Below are 21,429 nucleotides of genomic sequence, written 5' to 3'. Positions count from 1 at the left end.
AGTATGGACCAAGAGTGGAATTGTTGGACCATATGTGACTTTTACGGTTTAAGTTCTTGAGAAATGGAGGGAGAGGGCTTTAAAGGAACACAGGGAGAGGCCATCTCGTTATGAGTTTCAATTAGAGATAATTAAAGCTTTGTCTCTGTAACCTGCCAGGCAATCCTCACAGCCAGAACATCACCAGCAAGCTCACCCATGACACCGTGGAGCAGGTTCGCTACAGGTGAGCCCCAGGGATGTCTGCTAAGAGGGCTACCTAGGTGGACGGACCTTCTAGTAGAGGTCTGTGTCCTACAGCCCTTCTGAGGGGGTTCAGAAAGAATTCAGCTAAAAAGCAGCATATGAATGGCAATAGTCAGGAGTCCAGAAGACAGAGGACATGCGTAAGTACAACAGGGATGGTGGCTCTGAATGGGGGCTGAAGTGACGGGTGTGTGTGTGTGTGTGTGGCCCAGGCTCCAGCTGTGTCTTCAGGAAGAAGCACCATTTTCTGGTTTTCCTTTTTCTTTCTGGTTTATAAGTCAGGTTTACGTATTCATAATCCCATTATCATTTTGAGACAGGCTATCTGGTAGCTTGCCTCTAGCTCTCTTGTAGCAATGCTGGCCATGAACTCCTGATCCTCCTGTTTCCGATTTCTAAGCGCTGGAACTGCAGGTGTGCACCACTATGCTCAACTATCCCATTATTTTCACTAGGTTTTGCATCTAGAGAGTTTTTAAATTGTTCCCCATGCATAATAACTGGTTTCTGGTAAATAATATCTACAAGGTATGTTATCTAAATCAAAAAATTCAAATTATTTCAAATTTGAAAGTGATACTAGTTTTGGATCAGGGCACCAGTCATAAAAGCAATGTACAATAGGCTGCTGAACTGAAGTTCATTGTGTTAGAGGCTGGAGAGGCCGCTCAGAGGTTAGAGTGCTTACTACGCTTGCAGAGGACCCAGGTTTTGTTCCCAGCACCCACAAGGTGCTCATAACTGCCCATCATGAATTCCTGGGGACCTTATTCTTCTGTGTTCCATGGGCTCCTGCACACACATGGTGCACATACGTCTATTCAAACCCACACATAAGAAAATAATGAATGAGGGCTGAGAGATGGCTCAGTGGTTAAGAGTGCTGCTTGCTCTTCCTGAGTTCAATTCCCAGCAACTGCATGGTGGCTCACAGCCATCTGTAATGAGATTTGGTGCCCTCTTCTGGCCTGCAGGCATACATGCAGAATACTAAGAATACTGTATACATAATAAATAAATAATTTTTTTTTAAAAAAAGAAAATAATGAACGAATAAGTATATTTTAAAAATTCATGGTGAAAGAGTGGGCAGAAGTACAAAGAAGAAGGTGAAGTACAAAATATTCAGGTTATTGTAGACATAAAACTTTGCTTAGAATTATTTATTTTATTTGATGTGTATGAGTGTTTTGCCTATATATACATGTAGCATGAATTCTAATTGCTCTTAATAATAAAAACCCAGAGTCAGCTATTAGGGGGTGAAGGCAGAAAGAACAGAGAAGCAGAGCTGCCAGCCACTAGAGTTCTTACCTCTATCAAATCCTCAAAGGGGCTGAACCTCTGTTTCCTCCTTCCTTATACTCCCCCTCCCCGCCCAGCTGTATTACCTCCTGTCCACCTCCCTAGTGCTGGGATCAAAGGTGTGAGCTCTGTTTTTCTTTTAGACTGGTCAAATCTCTTGTAGCCCAGGCTGGTCTTGAACTCCGGATCTTTCTACTTCCACCTACCAAGTGCTGGAATTAAAGGTGTGTGCTACCAGTGTCTGGCCTCTATGGCTAACTAGTGGCTATCTCTGCCCTCTGATCTTCAGGCAAGTTTGTATTTGTAAGAGCACAAACAAAACGTCACCACATGTATATGTATGTGCACTCTGCTCATGCTTCGTGCGCAGGTCAGAAGAGGGTGTTAGGACCCTTGGGACTGGGGTTATAGATGGTTGTGAGCTGCCAGGTGGGTGCTGGGAATAAAGCCGGGTGTTTTGCAAAAGCAAGAAATGCTTTAAAATGCTGAGTCATCTTTCCAGTCCCCTTATAGATTATTAAAAATTTGGAACTCATTTATTAAGAAGGTCTGATCTTGTACCCGAGTCTGCTCTGGAGATTTTTTGTTGTTGTTGTTGTTTTGTTTTGTTTGTTTGTTTGTTTTGAGACAGGATCTCACGTATCTTGGACTAGCTCTGAACTAACTAGGTTGCTGAGGATGTCCTTGAATTTATCATCCTTCTGCCTCCATCTCCTGCGTTTTGGTATTGGCAGGATATAGTACCACCGTGGGTTTATGAAATACTTGGGGGTGAACCCAGGCCTCTTGGGATTTAGGCAAGCTTCAGCTTCAGCCCTGTGTTGTGAATCTCTGCTGTGTCCAAGCAGAGATGGGACTCCAGAGGCAAGAAGTTTAAATTTGATCTTTGTGAGAACTCAGGGTTATCCTTAGCTAAATAGAAAGTTCAAGCCCAGCCTATAGGGTGTGACTTTCTCTGCCCTGCCTCAACTACGCGCTGTGGCTAGGCATACTGGAGGTAGAGACGCCCTACTAGGTTGAGTAGACCTAAAACACTTGGAATTACTCGGCATGAAGCAGAGGCCCCGTTATGACACTGTGGTTCTTCCCAGGATCCTGTCCCACTTCCACACCACCCCGGAGGACTACACCGTGATCTTCACAGCTGGAAGCACCGCTGCTCTCAGGCTGGTGGCAGAGGCATTTCCGTGGGTGTCCCGGACCCCAGAGAACAGCGGTAGCCACTTCTGTTACCTCACCGACAACCATACCTCTGTGGTGGGAATGAGGAAGGTGGCTTCAGCCATGAATGTCACGTCCACCCCAGTCAAGCCAGAGGACATGTGGTCACTGGAGGAAAGGGGTGCCGGAGCCTGCGATGCTGACTGTCGGCTCCCGCACCTCTTCTGTTACCCAGCTCAGAGCAACTTCTCAGGCACCAGATACCCACTGTCATGGATAGAAGAGGTCAAGTCTGGGCGGAGGAGCCCCGTGAGTGTGCCTGGGAGGTGGTTTGTGCTCCTCGACGCAGCCTCCTATGTCAGCACCTCCCCCTTGGATCTGTCGGCTCACCAGCCTGACTTTGTCCCCGTCTCCTTCTACAAGATCTTTGGGCTTCCCACAGGCCTGGGCGCTCTGCTAGTCAGTAAGCACGTGGCTCCCCTGCTGAGGAAAGGTTACTTCGGAGGAGGCACTGCAGCCGCCTACCTGGCAGGAGAGGACTTTTACATCCCCAGGTCATCGGTGGCAGAAAGGTAACTTTGCCATGGCATGTCCTGTGTCCTTAACAAAGGCAAGCTGGCATGAGTGACTGGTAAGATTGTGCAAGCCGAGCCCAGGTTTGGAACACAGGTCAAGGGAGTTTGATATCACCGTAGGACATTCGGGGGCGGGGCTCTCAGATTTGGGAGGCAGAGATCAGCTGGAGTGTGCCATGGGTGGCTCGGTGAACTCTGCCCTGTGTGTAGCTTCTTCACTGGGGTGGAGGAGCGGATCTACAGACAAGAACTGCAAGAGAAAGGAGTGAAAAGTAAGAGCCACAGGTGCCGGGCTTTGGCCTCGGCACTCACTGGTGAGAGATGATAGTGAGAAACAGGGTCTTAAAAGATGCGGTTCTGAACGCATGTGCGAGCAGTTCAAAGCAAACTCAGTTTCCCAGCGGCTAGAGTGAACTCTGCTCCGCTCCTCGGCAAGAATTAACTAAACCCAAAGCCGGAACCTGGGAAGCAGTGTTGGTAGCAACCTCTGCAAGCCAGGCTGAGAAGTTACCAAAAACACCGAAGGCAGGCTGCCATTTGCCTTCCAGGTCTGAAGCCTTTCTCCAGGCTGCAGGAAAGGCTGTATGGCTCTTGCTGGGCACCTTCCCAAAAGTGGATGGTGGGACCCAGAATATTGAGTGTATCAGAGGCCAACATGGCGACTGACCTAGGGGACACCATGAGGTTGTGGTAGGAAACTAGCTACCGTACACTTGGTGCCTGAGAACAGCCCGAGGGGACGATGGCTTAGATTCCCATCCCATGCCCAGCATCCAGGTGCAGATTCAGGGTCGCACTCTGGTGGTAGAGTCAGAGTTAGATATATGGTGGACTAATAGGCTAGAGATCTGGAATCATTCCCCACACAGCTACTGTGACTGCACAAGGCTTGACCTCTCAAAGACTTGTGCTCTTTTATGTAAACAAACGCATCAGAACGTATTATGAGGCTGTTGGAAATATCTTCCATTTAGGGCTTCTCCAGAGCGAATGTTCGAGTACAGAATTGTGAACCTGTGTGGTGACAAACACAGGTGACTTTTGTCATTCTAGCTCTTGGGAGGTGGAGGCTCCAGGTCATCCTTAGCTACACAGGGAGTTTGAGGCCAGCCATGTCTATAGGAGCCCTGTCTCAAAAGAAAGATAACAATAACAATGAAAAACAAAGTATAACCACCTCCTAAAGACAAGGGAGGAAGCTAACAAACTCCCCCTACCCCTAAACTAGGAATGCTAATATAAAACCTTTCGAACCCAAGTGTAGCAGTTTATTGTTTAGAATAACTAAGTGAGAAAAAAAAATAGCATTTGTGATACACTGTGTCTTAGGTATTCCATTGGTGTGAAGGGACACCATGACCAAGGCAGCTTACAGAAGAAGGCATTTAGTTGCGGTTTGCTTCCAGTTTCAGGGGGTTAGTTCATGACCGTCATGGCAGATGCATGTGGCAGGCACAGCACAGAAGCAGCGGCTGACAGATGACATCTTAGCTTAAGTACTCAGCAGAAAGAAAATGAGACTGGGCCTGGCTTTTGAAACCTTAGAGCCCACCCCCAATGACACACCTCCTCCAGTGAGGCCACACCTCCTAATCTTTTCCAAGCAGCTCCACCAATTGGGGACCAAGCATTCAAACATGGGTGCCTATGGGGGCCATTCTCACTCAGTGTAAATCGGGTAAAGACTCACTATGATTTAATCTGGTGTCTTAGGGTTTTATTGCTGTGAAGAGACACCATGACCATGGCGACTCTTATAAAGGAAAACATTGAACTGGGGCTGCCTTACAGGTCAGAGGTTCAGTCCATTGTAGCCATGGTGGGAAGCTTGGCCGCATGCAGGACCACGTGGTGCTGGGGAAGGAGTTGAGAGTTCTACATCTTGACCCATAGGCAGCAGGAAGGGACTGGCCAGGTTTGGGCTTCTGAGAACTCAAAGCCCACCTTCTAGTGACACACCTCCTCCAAGAAAGCCATACTTAGTCCAACAAGACCACACCTCCTAATAGAGCTACTCCTTATGGACCTAATGGGGTCATTTTTATTCACGTCACACAGCTGGGTAACTAGGGGCCTGATGGCCTGGAGAGATGGAGCAGCTCAAGGGGGTGGATACGGGAGCGCTGGGCTGCATCAGAGCACGCTCCTTTGCTTAGATGGAGCACACGTAGATGTGCAGAGAACAGACAGTTCTCTCTTGCCTTTTTAAGCCCATCTCTGCATGCCCTAGAGTGAGCTGGAAATGAAAAGCCTAGTACACAGATGTATCAAGGGTGAACGGACCATGTTTCCGCCTTCTAGACCTTACAGTTCAGTGCATGGCTGCTGTTGCCTGCTTTCCTTCATCTGGATGTTTGGGAAAGGGAAGCCTCATCATCACCCTGTAGACTGTCCTTCAGTGGTCACCTCTCTTTCTCTCTCTCCCTTTCTCCCTCCCTTTCTCTCTTTCTCTCTCTCTCTCTTTCTCTCTCTCTCTCTCTCTCTCTCTCTCTTTCTCTGTCTCGGCTGGATCACAAAACCCAGATTAGTGTCCACATTACTCGGCAACTGAGGGTGACCTTGAAGTTTTTTATCCTCTTGACCCCACCCTGGTCGTGTATATTTTGCTAAAGTCCTGTTAGAGCTGTCCAGCGTCTCTCCTCTGACCCTCCTGCTGCTGCGCTGGGCTTCTGTGAAGGGCCGTGCGGGTTCCCTTTCTCTGTAGAAGGCCCTTTTCCGTGGAAACTCTCAGGCTGACATCTTCTGAAGTCAGACTCCTTCTGACTTCTACTTAGCCTCCACTTAAACCTTCATTAGCGATGACTCAGCTTGACTACACTGTCTCTGTGTTTGCGCTTAACCTGCCTCGTGACTGTGGCTTGTTTTGTTTTCTCCGCCTGTTTGCTGAGCCTTGTTCTCTGCTCTATAGGCCACGATGCTGTGGGAAAGGGGCCTGCTTATCAGTTCCCTATGCTTAGCACCTGGAATAATGCCTGAGGCACAGTGAACTGTCCGAGATGAGTTAATGAAAGTGCTGATGAAGTTCATGAAGTTTATGTTCATGAAGTGCAAACATAACAAACACTTTGTCAATAAAGAAGGTTACAATCATTGGTATTAATGAGACCTTCGTATCTAACCCAAACCTGCGCTTCCATACAGTTTGGAACTAGAGACTCCTTTGTCAAGTGCCTCACAGGACTCAGTGGGATCCGCTTGACTTGATGCCTGTCAGTGGTGCCCTCTGGTGGTCAGAGTTGAGTATTTCACGAGTTTGCGGCCGATTTTGTCCAAGCTCCTCCTGAGACTCCCAAAGTGCATCTCATTTGTCTTTCAAGGCAGTGACTGTATTTTAATGTCCTCTGTCACCTGCAGCCCACTGTAGCAAGTATGAAGGAGTTGTGAAAACTGCAGAGCAGTTAGGGCCCGAATCAGCCAGGTGGGCTTTGGCATGCAAAACTTCTCCCATGGTGGGGAGAGCCAGTTTTATAAGCCACAGAAGGGAGTTATTAACAAATGCCCTCACCTCACACAGAATACATGTGGATTGTGTTGGCCAAGGCTTGACAGCTTGTTCCCTACAGGTTTGAAGATGGCACCATATCATTCCTTGATATAATAGCGTTGAAACATGGATTTGATGCTTTGGAGCACCTCACAGGTCAGTGGACATATTTACCCAAGTGGGCTTAGCTTTCGTTGCTGTATCCTTAAGAGATTGCAGGTATAGATGTGAAGGAGACAAGGTCTGTGGAAGTGAGCGGCGTGCACTAAGTAGCTAGAGTCTTCGTGCAGTGAAGCTGTATTCTAAATGTCTTCAGGGTACTCAGGACGGCTTGGCAGGGTTGATTTTTTTGCTTTTCCAGGCACGACCACATTTTAACAGAGGTCATTTCCAGAGCCAAAGACTAATAGTTGTGCGTGGTGGAGGCATAGTCCTGGGTCCCTGGGCTGGCTGAGGTCTTATCAGCTCTTACCTGTCTGGATTTTCTCTTCAGCCCCATAGGGGAGCTGCTGGCAAACCCATGTTGCCCCCAAATGGAGTGGATGCTCAGCAAGTGTATTCATCAGGGTTCTCTAGAATGATAGAACCTACAGGATGAATCCCTCTCTATGTATAGAAAGGGATTTATTGGAATGAGTTTTAGGCTGTGCTCCAGCTAATCCAACAATGGCTGACTGTGAATGGAAAGTCTGAGAATCCAGGAGTTGCTCAGTCCACGAGGCCGGATGTCCCAGCTGGTCTGCAGTAGATGCTGGGGTTCCGGAGAAGTAGGCTCTAATGCTAGTGAAGGAATGGACTGGAAACAGGCAAAGAGCAAGAGCTTCCTTCTTCTGTGTCCTTACATGGGTTCCAGCAGAACCTCAAGATCTGGGTTAGAAGTGGACCATTCTACTTCAAATTAAGCAGAAATCCCTCGCTGCCATACCCTCCATTTTTAGGCAATTCCAGATAGAGTCAAGTTGACAGCTAAGAATAACCATCACAGAAATATTGAATGCCTTCTCAGTCTGGCACGCGGGGACCTGAGAGGACTAGAATTTAAACCCAGGACTTGTAAATAATGCCTGACCTCAAGCTCCTGGACACGCTTCCACCAGCTTTTGTACGATGCCTGCTCTTTCCTGACAAGAGCTATAGTGGCCAAAACACAGGCAGATGCCACTGCTCTTCCTGCGGGGATGATCATAAAAGTATACGACTGCGGTTGATTACTCTGGTGAGCCGGCATCACCTGGTGTGCCGTGCTCCTGGGAATTCTTTCCAGAACTTTTAGAACTATGTGGCATGACTGTTACCATTCGTGTGTGTGTGTGTGTGTGTGTGTGTGTGTGTGTGAGAGAGAGAGAGAGAGAGAGAGAGAGAGCGAGCACACACGAACAAGTTTTAGGATGTGTTTTCCCTCTCTCCCTGGTCTGAGGCAGTGTCTATTGTGTCCTTTCTGCTGCTGTGCTGTGCATTTCAGGCTAGCTAACCTGTAACCTTCTGCAGGCTCCCCCATCTCCGCCTCCCTTCACACTGCAGCAGTATTGGGGCTAACCTGTAACCTTCTGCAGGCTCCCCCATTTCCGCCTCCCGTTGCACTGCAGCAGTATTGGGGCTAGCCTGCAACCTTCTGCAGGCTCCCCCATTTCCGCCTCCCGTTGCACTGCAGCAGTATTGGGGCTAGCCTGCAACCTTCTGCAGGCTCCCCCGTCTCCACCTCCCTTCACACTGCAGCAGTATTGGGGCTAGCCTGCAACCTTCTGAGGATTCCCCATCTCCACCTCCCATCGCACTGCAACAGGACAAGGGCTAGCCTGCAGCCTTCTGCAGATTCCCAGCCTCTGCCTCCCATCACACTGCAGCCGTCCTGGGATTACAGATTCGTGCCACTTTTTTGCAACATTCATGACTTTTTACCTGGGTTCCGGGCATCAGGTTCTGACCAGCAAGCTCGCGTGTGCTCAGCAAGTGCTTTCTCCCATTGGGCCATCCTCGTTCTCCTCTCACATCTGTACTGTGGTCACCACAGGTCACATCTAAAACACTTTTTATCATCTCAACTCACTTTTTATAATCTCTTGTCATTAAACAGTTTCTCCCTTCTCCCCATCCCCAAGTGACCCCCAATCTACTTTCTGTCTATATGAGTTTGCCTGTTTCAGACACCTTTTTAGATATAAAAGGCACAATAATACAATATTACTCACTTTAAACAGTTAACATGTGTTCATCCATTTGGCAGCAGGTAGCCTTAATTGCTATGCATTATGTTAAAACAATTTAACCAGTAAGAACAAAAATGAACTTAATCATTAAGGGCAAAAATGATAAAAAATATTGCATACTTTTTGCCACTGTCTAACAAAGGTCTAACTAAATAATTGAATGCTGTTTAACTATATGCATGTTACTACAAATATATATATGTATATGAATATATCTACAAGCTTACATGTATATAATGTATATAATTATATATTTAAAAGAATGTAGCAAGAATTCCTTTGGAAATATTCCATAAGAACAACAAAGACAAACTTATCCAGTGTCAATTTTGGGGCTGAATTAATGGCTCAGAGGTTAAGAGACTGGCTTCTCTTTCAGAGGACCCAGGTTCAATCCCATATTGACTCAAAACTGTCTATAACTCCAGTTCCAGGGAATCAGACTCCCTCTTCTGGACCCAACAGGTACTACACAGATGCCACACAGGCAAAACAAAATAAAAAAATAAAAATACATCAACTTTGTCATAAAGATAGCTATAGTTAAAGCCTGGGGTCTGGGTTGACCAGTTGTATAAGCATGTCTTAGACAGCAGTGAGTGACTTGCATGTGAAGTCCGTCTCTCTGCTTTTGTCCCTAGGTGGCATGGAGAACATACAAAGGCACACCTTCGCTCTGGCACAGTACACCCACTCTGCCCTGTCTTCTCTCTGCTATCCCAATGGAGCCCCTGTGGTGCGAATCTACAGTGATTCCAAGTTCAGCAGCCCTGACGTGCAGGGTCCAATCATCAATTTTAATGTGTTGGACGATGGTGGGAGCATCATTGGCTACTCCCAGGTGGGATTTTGAGTCATCTTTTTTTTTGTTTTGTTTTGTTTTGAGGGAGGGTCTCACTCCAGCCCAGGTTGACCTTGCGCTCACAGCATCCTCCTGTGCCTACCTCCTAAGTGCTGAAATTACAGGTGTTAGCCACTGTACCCGACTCAAGTCATGAGGTCCAGCTCTTCCTATATTCATCATATTCATCCTCTTATACCAGGAATGTTCCTGTCTAAGCTTCCTTACTCTTGGCATTTCCTTACTAGTCCCCAGAAGGAGCTGTGAGGAAGCCCAGGCTTAAACACACTTATTTGTTTATCTGTTTGTTTATACACAGAATCTCATGTAGGCAAGGTTGGTGGAGAACTCACTAGATAGCCATGGATGACCTTGAACTCTTGATCTTCCTGCCTCCACATCCTGAGTGCAGACATTAGATGCACCCGTCATACTCAGCTCAGAGGCTTTACAGCTCTCATCAAGACGCGATTCTACTCAAGCTTGGCTGTGTGTCTTTAGCCTCCTTTACTTAGGTAGAGAGAAAGGGCAGGGAGCAGATGAGAACTCGCGAGAGTGGGAAAGCACCTGGAACAGGTAGAAAGGCAGTGTGGGCAGAATGTCACAGCTGAGGTCCCTACATGTAGCCCCACAACACAACAGACCACATTTATCTACCTATATATTTAAACTAAGCATTACCAGTAACCCACCCAGCTTTGAAGAAGCCCTACTGTCTGCCTTAGTCTATGCATGCAAAGACTTCAAAGGATTTGAGAACTGGTTAGGGGCAGTTTCTGTATTGCACCCTTTGTGTGAATTTTTTTTTCCAGTGGAGAAAGAGGGAAATTGCTTTACAGGTTAGGAAGGGCTGGAGTCGGAACAGACTAAGCAATCAGTCAAAGCTGGAAGATGCTGCTCCTTCTTCCCAAACGCCCCAGAACACGTGCAGCTTCGTTACACTACAAACAGATTCTATTTCCTAGCTATGCACTGTGGCGCGATGCTACTCTGGAGGCTGAGGCTGGAGAATTCTTTGAGCCGGGTTTAGGGCCAGTCAGCACACACCCCATAGCCTCCAGGGGGCAGCAGAGAGTGTCATGACACCTGGACTGAGCATCAAGCCTGACTGAACCTTTAGTTGGAGAAATTAGAAACTGGACATAGATGTCATAAAGAATTCACATGATACTTGTGACACAGGCTGTGAGCCGAGATGGTGCTGCCCAGGCATCCCTGGGGCCTGCTCTGTGGTCAGACCCTGTGGTGGCCGATGTGAAGGATCAGCAATGGCCCCAGCCCCACTCACCGTTATTCCTCTGACGCTCCCTGGGAATACACAGGCTCCTCACTTAGACTTTGGTCTGGATTTGATATTTTCTCAAGCTGTAATTCAATTTCTAGGATACTTTCTAGAACGTTGAATAAACCGTAGATCCTGACATTGGTTGTTTCTCTCACCACGGTGATAGAAACCTGGTAAAGCCATTTCAGGGAAGGGGTAATTATCACTCACAGTTGAAGTGACATGGTCCATCACTGGGACAAGGGTGTGGTGGCTGGCAGCTCCATGGTGGCAGGGGGATGTAACTGGGCCCTTTACCTTTCACTGCAGAGGAAGGAAGGGCTAAATTATAACTCCGAAGGCCCACAAATTAGCGGCTTACTTTTTCCAGTAAGACCCCACCGACCCAGGGTCCCACAACTTCCCAAAACATCATCAATGTCTGGGGATCAAGTGTTTAAGCATGTGAGGCCCTTTGGGTATTTTTTACATCTGCAACATAACAACCATGAATTCTAGAGCGAGGTCCAGACTCAGATCGCCTACTATTCTTTGTTAAGAAAGAGAGGTTCAATGCTGTTCCAGAATTCTGTTCCAGGCAATCCCAGCGAAACTAGTCACTTCTGACATTGATTCCGTGTTCCTTTTATCCCCAGGTGGACAAAATGGCCAGCTTGTACAACATCCACCTGAGGACTGGCTGCTTCTGTAACTTGGGCGCCTGCCAGAGGCACCTGGGGCTAAGTGACGAGATGGTTAAAAAACATTTTCAGGTCGGTACCAGACCCTGCAGCCCACACAGAGTGCAGCCGGCAAGGCTGTGTGGTGGCCGGTCATGGGGGCTGGTCATGGGGGCTGGTCATGGGGGCTGGTCATGGGGGGTGGTCATGGGGGGTGGTCATGGGGGCTGGTGGAGGCCGCTGCATCAGGCTCATCTTGCCAGCCAGGCCCCTTCTGTGGGCGGCCAAGGAGAGGAGGGGCTGATAAAACAGAAAGCACTTGAATTTATCAGCTCCGTGGCAGTATTTTCTGATGAATTTTTCACTTTGAGAGTAATTTATAAAATACTCTGTGTGTGTGTGTGTGTGTGTGTGTGTGTGTGTGCGCGCGCGCACATGTGCTGTAGCATGTGTGTAGCGGTTAGAAGACAACTTGTTGAGTTGATTGTCTCTTTCTATCATGTAGGTCTTGGAGATCAAACCTAGGTTTTCAGGGTTGGTGCAAAGTACCTTTACCCAATGAATTGTCTCACTGGCCAGAGGTTAAAAATGTAACTGAAGAGGGCTGTTAGTGGGGGGCATTCAGCTTCATACCCTTGCACAATTTACTCCTTCTTGGGTACAGCTTCCTCACTGAAGTTAGCCTCCCTCCAGGCTGGAAGTGGGTGGAACTTGTTCATGGTCTAAGGGTCCTGTCTCCCAGAATCCTCACCCTCCCTGTTTGTCCTGTGGTGGAGGTTTTTCACTCTGGGAACATATAGCCTATCTTTTTTCCAAAAAATTAATTAATTAATTAGTATATGCCTGCCTGCCAGAAGAAGGCGCTACCATGTGGTTGCTGGGGTTGAACTCAGGACCTCTGAAAGAGCAGCCAGTGCTCTTAACCTCTGAGCCATCTCTCCAGCCCCCATATAGCCTATCTTGAACCATTTTACAAGAATAGTTTCTCATTATTGTGATAAAGCATCCAGTGGCGTTGACTCATCTGGGAGGAGGTATTTGCTTTGCTCATGATCTCAGGGGTTCAGTCAACAGTCACCTGGCCCCATGCTTGGGCCAAGCATCATGGCAGTGGAGTGTGACAGAGGAGAGAAGCCCACTTGGGAACCGACTGGGCGGTAGAAAACATCTAACAAGAAAGGATCAAAGCTCTTGCTGCAGTGACCTGCTTCCTCCAGCTGGGCCCACTGCTCAGTGATTCCACAACTTCCCAAAATAGTGCTGCCATCTGGGAACCAAGTCTCAAGCATGGGTTTATGGGGGGGCATTCCAGTTTTATACCATAGCAAGTGGCAAAGAATCTTGCGTGTCTTGCAGTAGTTGCTAATTTGAGTTTCTTTTTCTTGCCACAAAATATGCATGTGCTAGGTCCCAGTTAACTATTTATTATTATTATTATTATTATTGTTATTATTATTGTGTGTGTATGCATGACATGTTTGGACACAGACAGCACATTACACACTTAGAGGCTTGAGAACAGCATTGTAGAGTTGGTTCTTTCCTTCCATCTTTGCATAGATCCCAGGGTTCAAACTCGGGTCACCAGGGTTGTGCAACAAGCTTCCTTAATCACTGAACCATCTCTCTAGCCTCTGAACTAGATTTTACCTTAAAAAAGAGAATGGGCTGACTAAAGGATGTGATCCTTGGTAGGTCGAACCTGCTCCAGTGAAAGTCACATGTGGGCATGCACAAACTGTTCTTGTTAAGGGTTTAACATAAGGGAGATGCATAGTTGGGTAGGGAAGGAGTGGTCTGAGAGGATTGGGGGGAGGGATGTGATTATTTTCAACATATATTGCATGAAATTCTCAAAGAATTAATATTAGGAAAAATTTGAGCTCCATCTGAGAGAGAAAGGTAGAGGGAGGGAGGGGGAGAAAGAGGTGGAGGGAGGGCGGGAAGATGGAGAAAAGGAGAGAGAGAGAAGGCAGAACTGCATACAGCTCTGGCTATGGCTCCGGATGGGGGTGGAAGGCTGCATCACGTCTCTGTGGGTGACTGGCCTGTACTAGCGAGGTGTCCTGGGCATCTAATGTCACATCTCTGAGGGTGACTGGCCTGTACTAGGGAGGTGTCCTGGGTATCTACTGTACATGCTTCTCATGACCAGCACCAGGTAGCTGGGTGGGCACAGAGTGATTCCACCTTCCCCGCTCTGGCAGGAGCAGCTAAGCTGACCTGGGCCTTAGAGGGGCTGTGGGCTAGTATTGTAGCCTTTCTCTTTCTCTTCCAAGGTCCTGCTGTCAGGGATGCCAGCCTCCCACTTAGAGAGGCTGTCCAGGAGTAGCCAGTGGGTATTCAGCCTTGGCCTGGGCAGACTGTGAAGTAGAGCCCTTGGTGCTTCTGAAACTTCAATCTGTCTGTTGAGCCCCCTGGGAGGATGGTCTCCATGAAGCCCTGCTGCTAGCCTCTTTAAAGTTCCTTCACACTGTTATCAGCTCCAGTTCATAGCTGATGCAGGTGTGGCCCAGGCAGTGTGTCCTGTGTCTACAGAGTAGGAACGGTTTCTCAGGCACCCAGAAATTCTGCCTTCCTGGGTTTATTTTGAAATAATTAAAATTTATTTTTGTACTGTTTTTCCAATTTATCCATGAAGCACGAGTTTCCCCAGCTGACTGACATATCTGGCTAATTCTAGGCTGGCCATGTCTGTGGAGATGATGTTGACATCATAGATGGACGGCCCACGGGCTCTGTGAGGGTTTCCTTTGGATACATGTCCACACTAGAAGATGCCCAGGCCTTTCTCAGGTTCATCAGAGCAATCTGCCTTCGCTCGCCCGGTGACCAGTCTGTTTCCCAAGCTAGCACCAGTGGAGCCTTATCCTCAGGAAGTGACTGTCACTCACCTCCGGAAGGTGCCTGCACAGACCCTACAGTTTGCAATGACTCCTGTCCTGCTGCAAATACCGTGGACCTGGACCGGTCTCTGAGCAAAGCCAGCAGCATCCAGCAGACCCTTCCAGAGGAAGCTGCAGGTATCCCGAATGGGGACCTTGGGTCCCACATTGTCACCAACATTTACCTCTACCCCATCAAATCCTGTGCTGCGTTTGAGGTAAGGGCTTCACAGAAATGGCTGCCTTGTTCCTTTCTCTGAGCACCGTTCCTCCCTGCCCCCTCTTTTGGGAGGCTGTGTACAACCCTTTTCTTCCTTTTTGACAAGAAGTGAAAGAGCAATGTAGCAAGTGAAGAAAAGCAGGGCAAAACTCAAGACAGAATGTTGTCCTTGGAAGAGACATTTTCCTCCTGAGTGTCTTGATAGGGTTGAATTTTTAAGTCTGATACTGCTTGTGAGGACCACCAGAGGACCCTGGGTTTGTGTGCACATGGGTTCATATGTGTATGGAAGTGTGTATACATGTGTATGCATGCATGTAGAGGCCAGAGGACAATGTTAGCTGCCGTTTATTGGGTGCCCTCATGTTGCATGGTGAGGGCCCGTTTGTTCGTCCTGGCTGCCCGGCTAGCTTAGTCCCGAAATAACCCTACAGAAATTGTGTTAATTAAATCACTGCCTGGCCCATTATCTCAAGCCCCTTATTGGCTAACTCTCACATCTTGATTTAACCCATTTCTATTAATCTGTATATAGCCACGTGGTAGTGGCTTACCCGGAAAGATTCAGCATGTCTGATTCTGGTGGCTCCATGGAGGCTCTCTCTGTCTCTCCTTTCTTCCTCCCAGAATTCAGTTCTGTCTTCTCCACCTACCTAAGTTCCAGCCTTTCAACTAGGTCAAGGCAGTTTCTTTATTCATTAACCAATGAAAGCAACACACAAACAGAAGGAACTCCTACACCACCCTACTCTCACCTTGATTTTGGAGACCGAGCCTCTCACTGGCCTGGACCTCTCTTTGTAGGCTCAGTGAGTGATCAGCTGGACTCGGTCATTTTCCTGTCTCCACCTTCCCAGTGCTGGGGTTACAAGTACATGCCACCCCACCTAAGTTCTTACCCAGTGTTTTCCTGGGGACCTGACTCGGTTTGCTTGCATAGTAAACACTTCACCAGCTGAGCCACCTCTCTAGCCGAGGCCTAACTGCCTGAGACTGTAGCTGGGTGGATGTTCGGGGCTTTTTGCTGAAGCAGGTGAGGTGTCTTGTTTCATTTGACCCATAAAATGGTTACATAAGAGGCATAGTAACAGTATCCCTAGGTCATCGCCCTGGAGCCTGAGAGGACCAAGATTAAACACCTTGTCTAGGCCACCTGCAAGAATTGGTATCTGGGTCTGCCGACCCAGGCTCACACTCTCCTGTGACTCCTCTGCCCACCCCATGAAAATAAACTGCAGTGGTCATTGTGACCCACGGGTTTTGTGTCGATGGAGTCAACCAATGACAACCCCCAAATATTAGGAAAAGTTGCAGTTGTTACGCTACTTCCTAAGCAACATGGCAGCTATTCACGGAGCACTTGCATCATGTCAGATAATGTAGGTAACTTAGAGATTTTACAGGGAGATATGCACAGGTGGTATGCAAACCTTATGGTTTAAGAAGAATGGTTTGGGCCTCCATAGACCGGGGTATTTTTAGGGGATCCTGGAAGTAACCTTTTGCAGATACTGAATTACTTCACACCACACAAACATGTTGTTGTGGTGATCCTTGCATTGGGGACAGGTAGCATGCCTTGACTGGCAGTCAACCTTAGTTACCTAAAAGATGATCTTCCTTATTGTGGCCAACATGACGCTGCAAAGATCCAAGACTCCTGATCTCACTCTGGGGTGGCACAGTCTCTGGGGTGGTACGGTCTCTGGATGCACAGTCTCTGGGGTGGCACAGTCTTAGGGATGGCAGTCAGTCTCTGGGGTGGCACAGTCTCAGTCTGGCACACACTGGGATATCACAATGTCTGGGATGGCACAGTCTCTGGATGGCACAGTCTCTGGGGTGGCATAGTCTCCTCTGGGATGACACAGCCTCCTGGTGGTTCTATGGGAGACTGGATGTAGAAAATGTCTCTCACAGGTTCATGTGTCTGAGCACCTCGTCCCCACTGGTGGTGCTGTTTTAGGGTGCTCTAGGATCTTTAGGGGGTGGATTCCAGCTGGAGGAAGTAGTTCTTGAGATCCACAGCCTAACTGGCTTCTGTCCCTCCATGGCCTCCTGGTCTGTGGAGATGTGAGCAAACAGTCTCAGACTTTTGCCTCTATAGGCTCAAGCTGTCCCCACCATGATGGGTTGTACCCACAAACCCTGAGCCCAGACAAACTGTTTCTCCTTTAAGCTGCTTCTTGCTTTCCCTTTTGCTTTTCCAGATGGGTCTGTCCACAGGTCAAGCATAGGAGAGATACACCAGAATTCTGGGGCTCGATAAGGGCTGATTTTGTTTTCCTTCAATCCATTTTCTAAGGAGTCTCAATCCTTTTGGTTGTAATTGGTGTTGGGATATAAGACCTGGGTATATGAATGCGCTTTGTGTTTAAATTCTGTACAAATATGAACAATGCAGGTTTGATGTTTTATTTTTATTACCAGCTTGATGTGAACCAGAGTTACATGGGGAGAGGAAATATCAGTGAGGAATTATCTAGATGTGGAGTGTTTCCTTGATTGTTAATTGAGGTGGGAAGATCCACTATGAATATGGGCAGAACCGTTTCCTGGGCTGGGCCCTGGACTGTGTAAGAGGAAAGCTATCTGAGCATAAGCAGGAGGCAAACAGGCAGCATGGGTGCATTTGTTTCTCTCTGCTCTGACTGGACGTGACGTAACCTCCTTGAGCCCCCGCCTCTGGGATGTCCCGGCAATGATGAGCTGTGACATGGAATCATAAGCCAAATAAACCCTCTCCTCCCTAAAGTTGCTTTTGGCTAGGGTTTTTGTCACAGCAATTGAAACTCGGACGGCAAGAAAACTTACACATTTGAAGCGGGCCAGTTCAGTGACTTTTACAGTATAGTCATATGTCTGCAGTGTTAAGAGACACCCAGACCAGCATCCACTGCAGTGGAAGGCTATACAGAAAGTGGGATCTGGGACATCTATGGGGAGGGATGCTAGCCTCGGGGTTAGAAAAGCATTGCTCTTGTAGCCCCTGCACTCCGCATGCCTTGCATGCACATGCCTTGCCTGGTCAGTGGAGAAGGGTGGAGACTGGTTCTGGAGACGGACAGGAAGGTCCACAGCATCTCCTCTGCAAAACTCTCTCTGTCGTGCATTTTCCTCCTTTCCTCCTCTAAGAGCGCGTGCTGAATTCACAAAGGTCATCTGTATTTGTGTAATGTTGTGAATGACTTTGAGGAGCCCTGGCCTAAATCCCCTACTTCTGCGTAGGTGACCAAGTGGCCTGTAGGGAGCAAAGGGCTGCTGTACGACCGGAACTGGATGGTTGTGAATCACAATGGCATTTGTCTCAGTCAGAAGCAGGAGCCACGGCTCTGCCTGATCCAGCCCGTCATCAACCTGCAGCAGAGGATCATGGTCATCAAAGCCAAAGGTATGAAAAGGGTTCCTCTCCACAGGGTGATCTCTAGGGACAGATTTCATCCTCTAGTTAAAAATCAAACCAAACCAAAAGGCTCGATGTCTCTCTTCTACCAAATGTTAGCATCATTTTCTAGTAAATGAAATGATGTCCAGGAAAGACAACAAAAGCCTGTGCTCTTTCTTACTTTGAGAAGTTTGTCAGAGGGAAGGGGATAGAAACCTGGGATCATAGGGCTCTTCACACTTGCATTTCCATTTTTCCCCACCAGGCCTTGTATTTTAGGCTTCAGTTCTTTCCTCTTGAATTTTACCTTGAGCCATGCACACACTGAAGAGGGGCACTTTCTATGATGATGGGAGGGTTCAGCATCTATACTGTAAAGTCTGGCAACCGCTGGCCATATGTGGCCACTGAATCATCAAACTGTGGTCAGAAGACACCAGAACTGAATTTCAAACGTATTAAATTTTTTTTTGTTTGTTTTGTTTTTTGAGACAGGATTTCTCTGTAGCTTTGGAGTCTGTCCTGGAACTAGCTCTTGTAGACCAGACTGGCCTCGAACTCAGAGATTTGTCTGCCTCTGTCTCTCGAGTGTTGGGATTGAAGGCATGCACCACCACCACCCGATTCAAATTGTATTAAATTTTAATTCATCTAAATAGCTGCATGTGGCTTACGGTTACAGTGTTTGCCACCATAGAGGCAGAAAATAGTATTTAATATACAACTCTGCCATTCAATTTTTAACAAATTTAACACTTGGTTTAATTTCTTAAGATTCTTTCTTTCCTATATTTCTTTTTCTTTCTTATAAAAACCATAGTATGTGTGTGAGTGTGGCTGCCCATGTGCTATGGCATGTATGTGGACATCACAGAACCACTTTCAGGGAGTCAGTTCTGTCCTGTCTCTCTGGTTTCTGCTGTTGTGCTGGGTACCCCAGGCGAGCAGGTCTTCGAGCTTCTGATTCTCCTATCTGCTATTCCCATCCCGTAGTAAGTGTGCTGAGATGACACATGCAGGCCACCTATCTGGCCTTCTATGTGCTTTCGGGATCAGACTCAGGCCACCAGACTTGGGTATTAGGCACTTTTACCCACTGAGCCAATGGTAATGATAAAAATTGTTAATACATATATACACACATATGTGCATATTAGATATTACACACATATGTGTATATAATGAATATCTGTATATTTATCTATATATATGTATATATGTATGTATGTGTGTGTGTGTGCGTGTGTGTGTGTACCCCTCTGTCCCTCTCCTGCATCTTGCTCTTCCCCGCTTATAGAATATCATGACTTTCCACTCAACTGTGGCTGAACTTTCATGATGTCCTACATCTATGTCTTCATGACTTTGTTTCTTGCCTTTTTTTTCTGATTCTGTGGTTGAGTTTTCCTTAAGTCAATAAGTCAATATTTTAGAGTTCCAAAGAAAATACTGATATTGACCCTTTGTTCTACTGGATGGATTTTAGTACATGTACATATTTGGGCAATCACCCCACAGCACAAGTACAGAAGAGCCTGTCATCCCAGGGGAAGTTCATGGTTCTACCCCTGTGTGGTTTCTCTTTACCCAACCTTAATGTCTGATGAACAAAGAGACTGTGGAGTCAAGGGCATCATGTAGTGTGTGAACTTTAGAAACAGTTTCTTTCACTCAACAAGATAGTTTTGAGACCTACCTGAGTCCTACATGTAACACAGCATGGAACTGCATGTCACTGAGCGGTATCTCTGAGTGTGGATGTAATACAGCGCGTTTGTGCATCATTCATTGAAGGATATGCGAGTTGGTGCTGATTTGGAGGTAGTTTTAAATTTGAATATTTATTTATTAATTTAGTATTTTTGAATAGAAGAATGACACGTTTAAAAAACAAATCTCACCAGATCGTGGTTGCTCATGCCTTTAATCCCAACACTCAGAAAGCAGAAGCAGGTGGATCTCTGTGAGCCTGGTCTCCAGGAGTTCCAGAACAACAAGGGCTACACAGAGAAACCGTGTCTAGAACACCCCCACCCCGCCAAACTCAGAAACCAAGAAAATCAAAACCAAAACAAACTTACTAAAAACAAGTCCCTCTTGCTTGAGTCTCATGTTTCCCATGTCTTCCCAGTCTCTCCAGATACATCTTAGCTTCTCTAAGACATAATATACCAGTAACCTGACCAACTCTTCAGCTACCAATCAACTAAAAAGCCCAGGAGGCCATGGCTGGCCTCAGAGGGTCCTCTCTGCTCTTCCTATAGCTGAAGCTTCCCTGTTTCACTGAGGCACCTTGGTAGCATGGGGTAAACATTAGTGAGCCCTGTTGGAAGAGGCCCCCTACCTCCTCTTCTCAAGGGAACAATGCTTTTGCTCTTGCACTGTTCTGGCCACCCCCAGCCCCCTGACTCAGACTCAGAGGTGCAGCTCTTCTTCACATAAGTGGTCTTGGAGGACATTTGACACAAGCATGCTTGGGTCTCATCATCCATGAATGAGACATATTATGTTAGTAGATTATCTTGTCCTGAATTATTCTTGATGTCTTGAGAAGAAAGTGCTATGTGGCAATATGTTTTTAATACTTTGCTAGGTTTGACTAGATAGTATCATGTTGGCCTTTTTTTTCTAAATTAGTGATGTCAAAACCTGTTCTTCATATATACTTCTTGTTCAAATTCTTGTACCCAGAATATTAATAGCTACTATTTTACCTATTACACATGCATGTTAGTCCTGTATATGTGTGGCGAATATAACAATTGAGAAACATTGGATTTCCTTTCCAACCCCACAAATGCAGCTTTCTAAAGCAATGGTGATTGCTGATGCTTGGATCTAGTCTAATTCTGGAAATGTACACTCACTGCCAGTATCTTTACAGTATCACCCCGCCTGTCTATTTCTCCCATCCTAGTACCAACCAGACTTGACCCTGCTGAGCTTCTGAGACCAGATGAGAGCAGATGCATTTGGGGCAGTGTGGCCATATATTGGCTGTGTGTTTCTAAATGACTTAGGGTAGCTTAGAGAACAATGACCTCAGAAGGTGGAGACTCACAGAGCAGAGAAATCTAGCAGAGCAGTTTGTAGAGGTCCTGGGGACTGTGGGTGTGATGGTCCAGTGTTGATGTTCCACCAGGAAGTTCCTTGAAGCATGCACTAGGGTGCTGATA

General features: G+C 47.1%; 1 protein-coding gene across 1 annotated transcript in view; it reads left to right on the top strand.

The window, feature by feature from the left end:
• The window catches only part of Mocos (molybdenum cofactor sulfurase), a 49,283-nt gene that overhangs the window by 9,150 nt on the left and 18,704 nt on the right, over window positions 1-21,429 (top strand). The window contains exons 3-9 of the mRNA XM_048442605.3: window positions 160-226; window positions 2,643-3,284; window positions 6,851-6,927; window positions 9,620-9,819; window positions 11,740-11,856; window positions 14,447-14,866; window positions 18,097-18,259. Of these exons, the coding sequence (XP_048298562.3) occupies window positions 160-226; window positions 2,643-3,284; window positions 6,851-6,927; window positions 9,620-9,819; window positions 11,740-11,856; window positions 14,447-14,866; window positions 18,097-18,259 (1,686 nt within the window). The remainder of the gene's footprint in view (window positions 1-159; window positions 227-2,642; window positions 3,285-6,850; window positions 6,928-9,619; window positions 9,820-11,739; window positions 11,857-14,446; window positions 14,867-18,096; window positions 18,260-21,429) is intronic.

Source organism: Myodes glareolus, chromosome 13 (genome assembly GCF_982192425.1).
Source record: "Myodes glareolus chromosome 13, mMyoGla1.1, whole genome shotgun sequence".
Lineage (NCBI taxonomy): Eukaryota > Metazoa > Chordata > Mammalia > Rodentia > Cricetidae > Myodes > Myodes glareolus.
The sequence above is the reverse complement of the archived record's forward strand: the minus strand, read 5'-3'. Positions and strand labels throughout refer to the sequence as shown.